The sequence below is a fragment of the Neophocaena asiaeorientalis genome, unplaced genomic scaffold, assembly GCF_003031525.2.
Source record: "Neophocaena asiaeorientalis asiaeorientalis breed wild unplaced genomic scaffold, Neophocaena_asiaeorientalis_V1.1 scaffold275, whole genome shotgun sequence".
NCBI classification, from domain to species: Eukaryota; Metazoa; Chordata; class Mammalia; order Artiodactyla; family Phocoenidae; genus Neophocaena; species Neophocaena asiaeorientalis.
Window position 1 is genome coordinate 998351 of NW_020173679.1, and position 12754 is coordinate 1011104.

General features: G+C 55.1%; 1 protein-coding gene across 5 annotated transcripts in view; it reads left to right on the forward strand.

Annotated features, from left to right (window-relative positions):
- TMCO4 (transmembrane and coiled-coil domains 4) overlaps positions 1-10795 on the forward strand; it is a 91975-nt gene extending 81180 nt beyond the window's left edge. For all 5 annotated transcript variants that reach the window (XM_024749873.1, XM_024749874.1, XM_024749875.1 and 2 more), the window contains 2 exons: positions 2502-2619; positions 9654-10795. In XM_024749873.1, coding sequence (XP_024605641.1) covers positions 2502-2619; positions 9654-10067 — 532 coding nt within the window. In that variant the 3' untranslated portion in view covers positions 10068-10795. The remainder of the gene's footprint in view (positions 1-2501; positions 2620-9653) is intronic.
- Positions 10796-12754: the final 1959 nt, after the last annotated feature.

The window sequence follows — 12754 nt, forward strand, 5'->3', positions numbered from 1 at the left end:
GCCCTCAACAAGCTCTCTGCCCGGAAAAACGGACACACGGAGGACATGTAACAAAGGTCACAAGAGGAGCATACACCAGTCACATGAGGGACAAAGGATTAATACTATCAAGTGGAAGGGCTCAGGGGCACTCCCTGGAGAGGTGACATGCAAGCTGAATTTTGAAAAGATGGATAGGAGCCCATCAGACCCTGGAAGAGTAGGCGGAGCAGGAGAGAGGCCACACTGCCCACGAAGGCCCAGAGCGGGAGGTATCATCGTACCCGGTACCTCCTGAGCACTCACGTGTGTGAGCACTGGGTACACGATGTGCCATCTCTCTGCACGCTCCTGCCCGCCCCGGAAGGTAGGTTACAGCGAGGAGACTGAGGCTCAGAGGGGTCAAGCAACTTGCCCAAGGTCACACAGCTGGTAACTGACAGGGTGGGACTGGCTCTGTGTGGTCCAGAGGGTGGGCTCGTGGCCCACCCCAGGCAAAAGAGACAGATGCTGGGCGCAGAGGGTCTGGAATGCCAGCAAAGGCCCTGTGGTTTGCTTAGCACAGCTTTGAGGATCTGGAACCTTCTAACACGTGTTCCTGTCCTGCCCCTACATGTGTATGAATAAGTACATTTAACATTGTAAGTAGAGTGTTGTCATGTTTAAGACGGATCATCGGGAAGGAACAATCCTGACTTTGCTCCTTTGCTTTCTATGTCAGAACCGTATAGGGGCCTCCCTCACACCCCGTATTGGATGCATGTAAGCCTCACAATTAGTTAATAAAACAACTTGAGTCAGTCTCCTTTCTTCTCCCCTAGCCATCATTCTGAGGGACAGTGTTTCTTGGGCCTTCAGTATTAGGATAACCATTGCGATGTGCAAACATTGCTCTCTGGCAGGTAGGGAGTTTTCTAGAAGAGAAGGCCTGTGGGTAGTGGAGAGTCAAGGTTGGCTTCTGAGAGGAGAGGGCCATGGTCGGATGAGAGTTGAAGACCCCAGTGGCTGGAGAGAGGTGAGGCCAGGAGCGAGGAAGAGGCCGTTCCTTTTGTCCGTGGGGGGCTGGGCGGGGAGTTGCCTGATCGCAGGGCTGGAACAGAAGGGATGGGTTTTGGGGGAGTGGGGAGTAGGGGCAGGTAGTACAAATCTGCAGGATTCCGTGATAAGTTGACCATGGCGGGAAGGGAGGCCTAGGACATGGCTTTGCTGGCTTCTGCTCGAGGGACCTGGTGGACGATTCAGAGAAGGAGTCACAGGCTGATGAGCTCAGGGTGGGGCACAGCAGGAAGGTCTGTTGAGAGCCCCTCAATTCTGGACCCCAGCCTTCTAGAGGCTTCCAGGGTGGTAACCACACAGGCACCCATGTGGCCAGAGATCCCAGAGGGTCAGGCCTGGAGAGCCCACAACACCCTGGGTCCCAGACAGCTTTCGGGCCTCGCCTGTGGGCACAGAGGGTCACGCGGGCAGGCTGGGGACTCCTGACCCTCAGCACATTCCCCTGCACACGCGGGGAGGGAGGGCCCTTCTTTCACACAAGCGCACAAAAACGATGGGCTCAAGTGGCCCTGCAACCGGAGTTGGACTCGGTCTAAACAAAAGATGCCCAGTGTGCTAAGTGGGGTCTCAGCCCTGGAGGCAGAGGGGGAGCAGAGGCGTCCATGTGCATGGACTTGCTGAGGGAGGGGCCCAGCTTCACCCCGGACAGGGCACAGGGGTTCGAGGGACAAGGCTGTCCCGTGGACCCCACAGACCATGTCTCCCGTGGACAGTGCTCGGTGTACCTGAAGAATCGGGCCACAGAGTGTCCGGGGTTATCTCCTCGCCAGAGTGCAGGGTTTATGTCTGGATGGGGGCAGGGGGCAGGGCGTGGTGTTCACAGCAGCCATGAGAGTGGAGGAGTGTTCCAGGGGTGTGACCTGCCTCGGGGGGCCGCGCTCACCTCCTAGGTGGCTGAGGGCAGGGAGAGCTGCAGGCTGGGCCAGGCCTGTCTCAGAAAGCACAGCTGGTCCCTCCGGCTCAAAGACAGATGGGGGCCCAGACCCAGAGTTCCAAGCCACAGAGCATGGTGGCCCCAGCTCCCCGTGATCCTCTCCCCCCAGGCAGACGCCCTGCTGCCTTTCTTTCGTCTCCCAGGGAGCCCTGGACCAGCCTCCACCCCCCACCCTGGGAACTGGAAACCCTCCCCAGCTGAGAGCAGCTCACCCAGCCACATGCAGACTGTGGAGAACTTCATCCAGCTTCCTCATTCACTCACTCAACAGATATTCGTCTATTGCCCACCAGGCCAGCGCTGTTCTCTACTCTGGGGGCCCAGCAGGAAACAAAGCAGCCTCCCTGGAGCTGCCACGCCCTGGGCAATGCTCCCGAAATGCTAGTGGCTGCAGCTCCCACCATGATACACCAGTGCAGCGGGGCCCTGGTTTCCCACAGAAGCTCCCGTCCCACCAGGCTCCCCCGGGGCGAGGCAGGGCCCTCCTGAGGCTGACGTCCGCCCCTTCTCACTCCGTCCTCTCTGCCCACAGTGGGGACTGGCTTTTGAGCTTTGTCTACCGCACGTCCTCCGTGAAGCTCCGAGTGGCCGGCCTGCAGCCCGTGCTGCTGCAGGACAAGAGGGTGGAGAACGTGGACCTGTCCTCCATGGTGAGTATCACCTGTCTCTCCTGGGGCTGGAGGGGTGGGCACTTCGTTACTCCAGCCCAGCAACCCAGGTCCCAGGGACACTGGCCCGGGCTCAGTCCACCCCAGAGGAGGGAGGTCATGAGAATTCACTTGGCAAGAGGCAACTCCTGTTCACGGGCACCATCCTTGTGCTGGGGCATTGTCCCCAGGCCTCTGGGGCGGGCACTATTATCCCCATTTCACAGATTAGGAAACTGAGACTTATAAAAGTTCCCATCACACAACTAGCAACTAATAGCCTGGATTTGAACCTCCAGAGCCCATGCTCTTGCCCCTATATTACTGCCCTCCCACTACGCCTCCCCACTCCTCCTCCCACTGCCCCCACTCACTCCCCCAGCCGACATTACTAGTCAGGACAGTCTATTTCTCCTGGAAGTAACGAAAACAACCAGAGGTCACAAGTGGAGGCATTCAGGCTGGACCAGAGCAGAAGCACCCAACTTCCAGGCTGTGAAACTGTGGAATACAGAGCAGGGAAAGTGTGTTCCCAGGTCCCCCACCTTGGAATCATCTGGAGAGTTTATTTAAAATGCAGATCGAGCCCCACTGCCCAGACCTCCTAAATCAGTCTCTAGGAGGTGGAGCCTGAAAGTCTGCATTTTAAACATACTCCGCAAGGATTCTTACACATCTCAGACTAGGCAGGGCAGACAATGAAAAGAATTCTTGCTGGGAATGGAATGCAATGCGAGGGAGCCCACCCCAGCAGCTACACAAACCTAATTTGAGTTTCTAGAGCCATCTTGTGGGTTTGAAGGAACCTCGTCCACCCATCACATGTCTGTCATAGGGAGTTAATAATAGCTTCATGTGTGGACACTCACTTGATGCCCAGCTCTGCCCTAAACCTTTTGCAGTATCCGTATCCCCACTGTACAGATGAGGACCCTGAGGCTTTGAGAGGCTGAGGGACTTGCCCAGGGTCACAGAGCAGGGACAGGGCTGAGCAGGACTGAAGCCAGTGGGCATCGCCCCAGGTTGGGTAGATGTGAGAACCAGTGGGAGAGGTGCCAGCTGCCAGGAGGATGAGGATATACTGAGCTGCAGTTATGTCCCCAAGCAAACTCAGCCAGTGAAAATTCCCGGGTTGCAGGGTTCACGGGAACAGGAACCTTGTTTTCCAATTATTACGTTGCCGGCTGCCATTTATCGAGTACCAAGCATTTCCTGAGCGTAACCCAATTTCCCCAGGTGCCACATAAGTAATTTGAGCCAGCCGCACCATCCTGAGAGCAGACAGTCCAGGCCCCTCCCTGGGCATCTGAAAACTCCCCTGGGGAGGGGCACCCCGGAGGACCCTGGCTTCTCCCTTCAGCTTCAACAGCAGCCTGGCCCAACGACACACACACACGCACGCACACACGCACGCACACATGCACGCACACACACGCATGCACACACGCACACACGCATGCACACACGCACGCATGCACGCGCACACACGCACGCACACATGCACGCACACGCACGCACGCATGCACGCACACACACGCACGCACACACGCACGCATGCACGCACACACACGCATGCACACGCGCACGCACGCACACACACTGCACCTCGTGGTAGGGGAAGCCGGGCACCCTGACCCATTCCCACCAGCACAGCTAATGCTGGGTTGCATGCGTATTGAAACTTGACTGAGGGTTGAAGAGAGCGCGGGGGATTCTAGCGCAAAAACTTAAAACCAGACGTCATCAGGCACTGCTGCCACTGAAGCTCGTGGGCCGTGACCTTGCCCCGAGGTCTCCTGGGCCTCCCACCCAGCCTGCCACCATGTCACTGGGGCCAATTTGTCCTGGCTTATATCTTCACTCCCCCAGACTCCCAGGGCCCTAGCTCACAAGTCCTGACCCACCAGACAACACGAGTGAAGCAGTCCCGGCCTTCCTGACCGGCAGCTTTGGGGGCTGGTATTGGTCCAAGAATAAGAAGTGTTTCTAGACTCAACCACCCATGAGACTTATCACTCCTAATTCAAGAGGCAGTCTTCCCAGGACAGACATGAACTTCAAGCCCTAGAGCCATCTCCTTAGATCATCTTTATCCCTGATAGACTTGCTTCACGCGATGTCAATCTCACAGCAATCCCGTACAGTGGGTATTGGGCATCCCCAAGTCACAGACTGGAAAACTGAGGCTTGAGAGAATAGATTCAGTGTAGCCAGAGAGTCATAGATCTGGTCTCTGAAACCAGGTCCAGAGCCTGTGCTCTACACCTCCCTGTGGGAGTGAGGAAAGCTGGGTAACAAGACCAGGAAACAGCAGGACTCAGTGATGCCTCCTGGCCCATGTCCAGGGGTCTCTGTCCTGTTTGAGGGTCCCTATACCCTGATGGGGTGAAGGGGAGAAGCGACTTGATACCTCACCACTCCAGGGGTCTTTCTCTGCCACAAGAATCAAATGTGAAAAGGAACGGCTGAACGTTCCTTTCAAATGAAAATTTCCTTTAAATGCTTCAAAGCCCTTGAAAGATAGTTTCTGCCCTGGGAAGCCCCTGAATGGGATACAGTGGGAAGAACACAGCCTTTGGTGCCGGAGAGGCCTGGCTTAGAATCCGGGCTCTGCCACTGGTATACTGGCTGTGTGACCTTAGGCCAGTGACTGAACCTCTCTGTGCCTCGGTTTCCTCATCCTAGAAACAAGAGATATCACCTGTCTTCCAGGGCACATGCGAGATGGTTGGTGCACAGTAGGCCCTCGTTTAATGCTGGTTCCCACGTCTCCTGCCCCTGTGTCCACCTTCAGTTCTGCCTCTGGGACCACAGCTTCAGAGACTCCTCTCCCCACTCAGACTGCCGTCACGGCAGCTTCCCAGCTCCTGCCTAACAATAGCTCTTTATCGCATTAGGAGCACATCACAAAAAGCAGCGCTTTCCTCTTCTGGGTAATTAGAGGTAATTAGCATTGCCTTTGTGCTGCCCTCCTCTTTTCCTTGAAAATTCTTGCTGGAAGAGACGTTGCTGGCAAAAGAGTCCTCGTGACTGCTGTTGCGAAGCACTGGCTGCCCCGTGCTCGGAGCAGAAACCTACAGGACCTTCTACAGGAGAATTTCCTTCTCCCTGCTGGGCTGACATGGGCAGAGCCCTCTGAGCGTCATCCCAGCGTCAGCCACGGGACACAAACGTGGTCTGCGGTGGCTCCTGATCTCAGGACAAGCCTGAGCAGGAGTGAGCCAGGGGCAGGCCCTGTCGCAGGCAGAGGGCATCTCTGGTGAACGGAGCAGACAAAGGCCAGGCTGCCTGCCCACCTTTCAGGCTCTCCTGTGTGAGGACTGGGTTGCAGCGGGTGGGGGTTTCTGCCACCCCGGGGGCCACGTCACGAGGTTTCTTGTGGGGGCAGAGACCCAGCCCAGAGTCTCTGGAGTCTTGATGTCCCAAAAGAATGCCAGCTGGCTTCTAGAGCTTAGCACAGGGCTTGGCACACAGTAGACATTCAGGAATAATAACAACAATAGCCAGTGTGCCAGACACTGCTCTGCATGGTTTAGAGACCTTATGTCACTTGATCCCCATAGCTGTGCCATGAAGTAGGGATAATAACCCCATTGTACAGGTATAGAAACTGAGGCCGCAGGAAGGGACACTGCATGTGAGTGGCAGAGCCAGATGAACTAGGGAACCTACGTCAGAGCCTGGGCTCTTCACACTGTCTGCATTCACGCACCTCTGTGGCTTCCAGTCAGTGACCTCCAACTCTAGGCCAATAAGCCTGTGACGTGTATTATCTCGTTGAATCCTCACAACCAGCCCACACGGTGTATGGTGTACGTATCTTTATTAGCCCCATCTTACAGAGGAGGAAACTGAGGCCCAAGAGGTAAAGGAACCCCAGGGGGCCTGATAGGCTTGGGAATTGTTGACCAGGCAGAGACGGGTGGCAGCAGCTTTGGTTTGGGTAGGTCAAGGTGTCTTGCAAAGCAGGAAACCAGAAGTGCTGAGGCCCATTCGTCCTGTGTGGATCTGGTTACCCTGAGCACCCACAGCGCACGGGGCTGTGTGCGGGGAGTAGAGGTGACTTAGAGATGTGCACCTCCTCAGCTCACACGGTCTGTCAGGACACAGACAGATGCGAGCAGATGAAGACGCTGGTGTGTAGTGAGTGCCGTCGCAGGGGAGCCCCAGGAAGGGTCCGTAACCAGCGTGGGAAGGTCAGGGAGGCTTCACAGCACCAGGGACATCCAGCACATCCGGACAGGTGGCAGATTTCCGTCTAGACAGCCAGGGAGATGGTCTTGGGCTGAAATCTTTATCCAACATCAGCCACGCCAGAATGTTCCACTGCTCAGAAGGGATTCTTTTCCCATCCACCTCACTCCTGCTCTCCCATCCCTCTGGCTACCTGTACAATTGGAACTCTGCCAGCCAGTTCTGCCTCTGGGTCTTTGCAGAATGGCAGATCAGGGACTAGGCTTGGCTGAGACCTGGACCAACTTGTAGCCAAGAAGGTCCAGAGCTCTGCATTCGAGGGCAGCTGCACAGTGGAACTTCCATCTGGAATCAGCTGTAGCCAGTAGCCGTAAACACGTCCCTCCCTTCCTGTCCTGCCTGCCTCCACCCAGCCCGAGTACCAGCCCTTCACCAACATTAGAAAGGTATAGGGAGGTCATCCTTGTTTGTCCCTGTGGGTTTGGGTATAGGGAGGTCATCCTTGTTTGTCTAGGTTACTGCTGGCCCGAATTCAGATGTGATGGCTAGAGCTTCAGCAGCCGTTTTGGGTTCCTGAATGGATCTGCCTAGCTCACTCCCTACGTTCTATCCCTCCTTCCAAGAAAATTAAATTAAAAGGAACTCATATTTATGGAGCACCTACTGTGTACCAGGTGCTGTGCCTTGTGGTTTGTATTATTTCTTCCCACCAACCCCATGCGATGGGTATCACTCACCCTAATTGTGTAATGTCCCTATAAAAGTGTTTGGGGTCATATATGGAACAGAATAGTTCCCACAAAGTCCCAGGCCCTTGGAGCTCTCATCGCAGACATTCAAGGTATGACGTGTCATGATCCTCATTTTACAGACAGGGAAGCTGGGTCTCAGGACGTTGTACAGACTCACCCAGTTACTAGAAAGAGACAGAGCCAAGTCTGGAACCCCCGTGTCTCTGATTCCAAACTTAGGTTCTTTCTAGTGCCATGCAGCCACTAATGTCCACCCGCTATGGAAAGATGCTGCCCTACCTTGACCTCCACCCTGAACCCAGGGATCTGAAAAGCCTCTTCTGTGTGTATGCATGTGTGTGTTTTCACTGAACACTCTTTAAAAGTGGTTGTAAAGAAAAGAACGAGAAGTAAGCAGGTAATGAGAAAATAACAAAACTGTACAGGGAATTGTCTTTTGTGTTCTTGCAAAGTCATTGGAATAACCCGGTGTGATTTGTGATTCGAATGGAAATGCAGGTGTTAGCACCCGAGCCTTTGTGTTGCTTCCTAAGCTCCCCAGCACAAGCCTCCCCAGTGCTTTCCTGTCTCCTTTTTAGACAAAAACCTTCCCCTTCAGCCTTGAAGGACTGTTCTGTCTTGTGCTTGCCTTTGGCACGAAAGCAGGCACCCTAGGCTGGATGGGGAGAGCGCAAGGCTCCATCTCAGGGAGGAGATTTGAGCGAAGCAGCCTCTGCTCTCAGCGTCTCAAGCACAGCACACGGCTGTGCTTTTCACGTGCTATGTGTCGTTAAGCAAACCACCACCCCTCTCTGGGTTTCTCTTTTCTCATCTGTAAAATGAAAATGATTTCTAAAGTCTTGCCCACCACACACCTGATCTTCTATGAAGTGAACAGGGCTGGATTCAGACCCCAGCTCTGACACCTGGGTGACCTTGGGCAGGTCACTTTACCTCTCTGCCTCAATTTCTTCACCTCCAATTAGCAGCCAGTACCTGTCAAAGGAGTATATTCAATAAACTCATTTCCTACAATGTATTAAGGACCTACTGTGTGTCGACCATCGTCCATTTTCAGTTAGGCATCGGGCACTCCAATCACGCCCCTATTTTTCAGTCACTGATATGTGCCAACACAAAAATAGGGGAGTCTCTCTTCTCTCAAGAAGGGGGTGGGCACTTCTGAGTTCTTGACCCTTGTCTTAGTGAAGGTTCCATCCATAATAAAGGCCCAGATGAAGTGGCTTAAACACACAAGAGGTGATGCTGTCCCATAGGCAAAGGCTAGAAGAGGCAGTTCAGGGCTGGTGGCTCTATAGCTTTCAGGGGCCAAAATTCCCTGTCTTGCTATTCTGCCATCCTTAGTGAGCCAACTCATGGCTCATGGTGGCTGCCACAGCTCTGGCCATCCTGTCTGAATTCCAGCCAGCAGGAAAGAGGAAATAGGGGTAAAAGCGAAGCACTCCCCCTTTTAAAGAGAATTCCAAGGAGCACCGCATAACACTGCTGCTTCATCTCATTGGCCAGAACTCATCACCGCAGTACACTTGGCAACAAGGGAGGCTGGAGAATGTACCCAGCTGTAAACTGGAGTTCTTATGACCAAGGGAAAGGGGGAGAGTGAATTGTAGAAAGTACCTGGCAATCTTTCTAGCCATAGTTCTATTTTAGATTTGGGGGCTTTGTCCTGGAGGAACGCTCTGATGTAACTACTCTTACTGTCCCCATTTTACAGCTGAGGCAAATGGAGGTCAGAGGCATACAGGGTCTTGTCCAAGGTCCCACAGCTGGTGATCCACAGAGCCCTTCCACTGTAACCTAAAGCTGCAGGCAGAGAACAGGAACTTCCACTCCAGCTGTAACAGGAGGATCTTTCCTGCCCCCAGAGGACCCAGATTCTGTAGAGAAGCTTCCTTCGTCTTTAGTTAAGAAATTTTAGAGCAGCTTTGAACCCAGAGGCTTCCCACCCACTCTGGACTTGAGAATCATTGAGGGTTGGAGTCATGGCATTGGTGACTGGTTGGTGAAGATGCGGAGGGAGAGGCCCAGGAGCCCTGGGGAGGACTGGGGTCTGCCCACCACCCGTGGTCCTCACTCACTGTCCTCCTGCAGGTCAGCGGCCACTTGGACTACGCCAAGCAGATGGACGTCATCCTGAAGGCCGTGGGCATCCACACCAAGCCAGGCTGGGACGAGAAGGGGCTCTTGCTGGCCCCAGGCAGCCTGCCCCAAGAGGAGCCTCGCCAGGCAGCAGCGCCCTCCTCATCGGATAAGACCACCAACCAGGATGGGCAAACCCAAGGTCCCACATCCCCCTTGGGAGACACCCCCAAAGCAGCCACATCTCTTGACCCCAGCCAAGCCCAAGTGCCAGTGAGACTGGACCAGTCTGAAGGGGCCTCTCTTCCTGCTGCTGCCAGCCCTGCTGAGAGCCCCCCTGTCTGCAGCCATGGCATGGGCCCCAACCCACTGGGCTGCCCCGACTGTGCCAGCGAGACACAGGGGTCCTGCCCAGGGCTGGACTGACCCCGGAAGAGTCATTCTCCCAGATTTCTATATGCAGTGCTCTCTTACCCCACTCCACCGGGTCCCTCACATGAGCTCTGGAGATGCAGAATTTCCACCACTGTCTTTCCTAAATTGAAGACATTGCTACTGGAAGGAGGGGGATTGTAAGAAGACACCGTCCCCTCCCCAAGGAAGCAAGGCTAGAGCTCTGCAGAGTCAACCAAGCACAGTGTAGAGCCCAGGACTAGACCAGCCGTGGGCCTCCTGTGCTTCGGGTCAGAGCTGTAGGGTCTGGTTGCCCATCAGGTGGCTCAGGAGCTCTGTGGAGCCTGAGGCTCCCACCCAGCCACGCTCCCCAGCCTCAAAAGCCTGGTGTCTGCCGACCCATTCGCCCACAGGCACCACTGCCACACCTACAGAGCAGGTACAAGTGGGACAAGCAGCTTATTCTCTCTGCTCTTGGGAGATGCGATGAGATCTGCCACGTGCAACTGTACAGGCGGCGCACCACACAGCTACAGGGGCAGCATCATAAAGACGTGATGTGAAGGGCGCCCCCCAAACCTATGCCACGTAGTGGCCCTGGATATAACTGTTACAGAACAGTTACAGAACGTGGTGAAAGAATGCTGGATCAGCAGGCAGTGTGGACTGGGCCTGTGATGAGAATGAGTTAGGTGGGGATTCCCTACAGCAGAGACAGAGGTGTGATGATTCTAATAATAAATAATAATAACAGCTACCATTTATCAGGTATTTACTGTGTACAGGGTGCTTACCTGGATTGTCTCAGTTGACCCTCACAACAACCCCATGAGGTAGGTTCTATTATTATCTTCATTTTCACTTGCAGACCAGAGAGGTTAGGTAAGCTACCCAAGATCACACAGGTGGTCAGTCTCAAGCTCCAGTCAGTCGGCCTCTAGAGCCCAAGCTCTTAGCCACTGGATCTGCATCCCTGGAACCATCCCCTTTGGTCCTCCCACTGTCTCTGAATGAGCGGGCCAGAGATAATCCCCCCCGCATCGTGCAGATGGGGAAACCAAGGCCCCGGCAGAGAAAATATTGACAAGCTCAGGGGAGGCAGCGAGGAGTGGGGAGAGGCAGGGGAATTAGAGTGTTGGAGCCAAATTGGTCCTCGGGGGTACGTGTATTTGTTTCAAAAAATATTTACAGAACTCCTACTGCTGTTAATCCAAGCAGCTCATGTCACCCACGGAAAACTGAGGCCCCGAGAGAGGACATGACGTTGCTGAGGTCCCAAAGCAAACTCGGCAGAGTCTGGACCGGAACCCAGGACACCTGCACCCAGAGTCTCTTCCCACTTCACCAGCTGCTTCTACAGCCTGAGTGGCCCCTCAAGCGAACTCAGTTCACACCACGGTCACCGCCTCAGCTAGTGTTTATTGAGAGTCCACTGGGGCAGGCCTGGGGGTAGAGGGGGAGCCCCAGTAAGCACCAGGGCCCCTCTACAGCCAGCGGCATGGCCAGAATTGAGTCTACTCAGCACCAAGGAGAGCTCCAGGCCGCCAGTGGAGGCTCCTGGGAGTTTGGGTGGATGGAACTTGGAGGTGGGAAGCAGAGTAAGAAAAACCTCTGACTAAAAAGAAACCTAAAGTAGGTAAGCTTTGGGAACCAAGAGTTCCCCGTCAGAAAAAAGCAGGCCCCTGTGCCAGGGTCCACCTGCCTGCCCGAGGGCACCAGCCCACACCAGAGACAGCTCTACAACTCTGCTGACCCGATGGCCACCACTCCCACTGAGCCCTGGGAAGGCCAGAAGGAGGTGGTCAAGGGCTGGTTCTGTTCCCACCAGCTGGTTCCCTTCTAGGCCCAAGGAAGTCCAGGCTAGAGGAACACCATTCCTGGCGCTGAGCAGAAGCCACCAGCTCTCCCTTCGGCTCCAGGAGACGCAGTGCAGCCGCCTGGGAGCTGGGGTGGGGGCCCTACCCAGCTTCCAGAGCGAGCCAGGCTGTGAGATCTGGGCCGGGGCTGAAGACGAGGAGGAAGGTGGAAGAACAGTGGGAACAAAGAGCCCTTCCTGGCCCTCAGCCAGAGGCCAGGGGGCTGGATGGCCAGGAGCTGTAACAGCAGGGACCACCAGCCGACCACCTGCCGAGTGCCGGGCATTCTGTATGCAGTATTCTAACGCTGAAGACACCCTATGAAGCAGGCATCGTTACTCCCATTTTGCACGTGGAGTAATAGGCTCAGAGGGGTTAAGTAACTTGTACGAGGACTGGTAGGTGGTGAAGCAGAGGTTCACACGTAGGCCTGCCTGACTCCCGGGCTCAGAGGGGTTAAGTAACTTGTACGAGGACTGGTAGGTGGTGAAGCAGAGGTTCACACGTAGGCCTGCCTGACTCCCAGGCTCAGATGCTTTGTGTGCGGGCAGGTGTATCCTGAGAACCTGACTGGTCCAAAAACGGTCTAGCAAACCATTCTCGGGGTTAAAGATCACCTGAACCAGCACGTCTCAAACCATAATGTGCGCAGGATCCACCTGCTGAACACCAGGTCGGGGTGGGGCAGAGGTGTGCGTTTCTAACAGGCTCCCGGGAGCTGAGGCGGTGGCCCACGGACCACACTTGGAGGACCGAGGAATTTGGCCCAGCGCCAAGCTGCCTCTGCAGACAGAGGTGTCCCTCCCACGCAGTCTGACAGACACGTGCAAAGGAGATGGTTGTCTTCATCCTAATCTGGGCCAA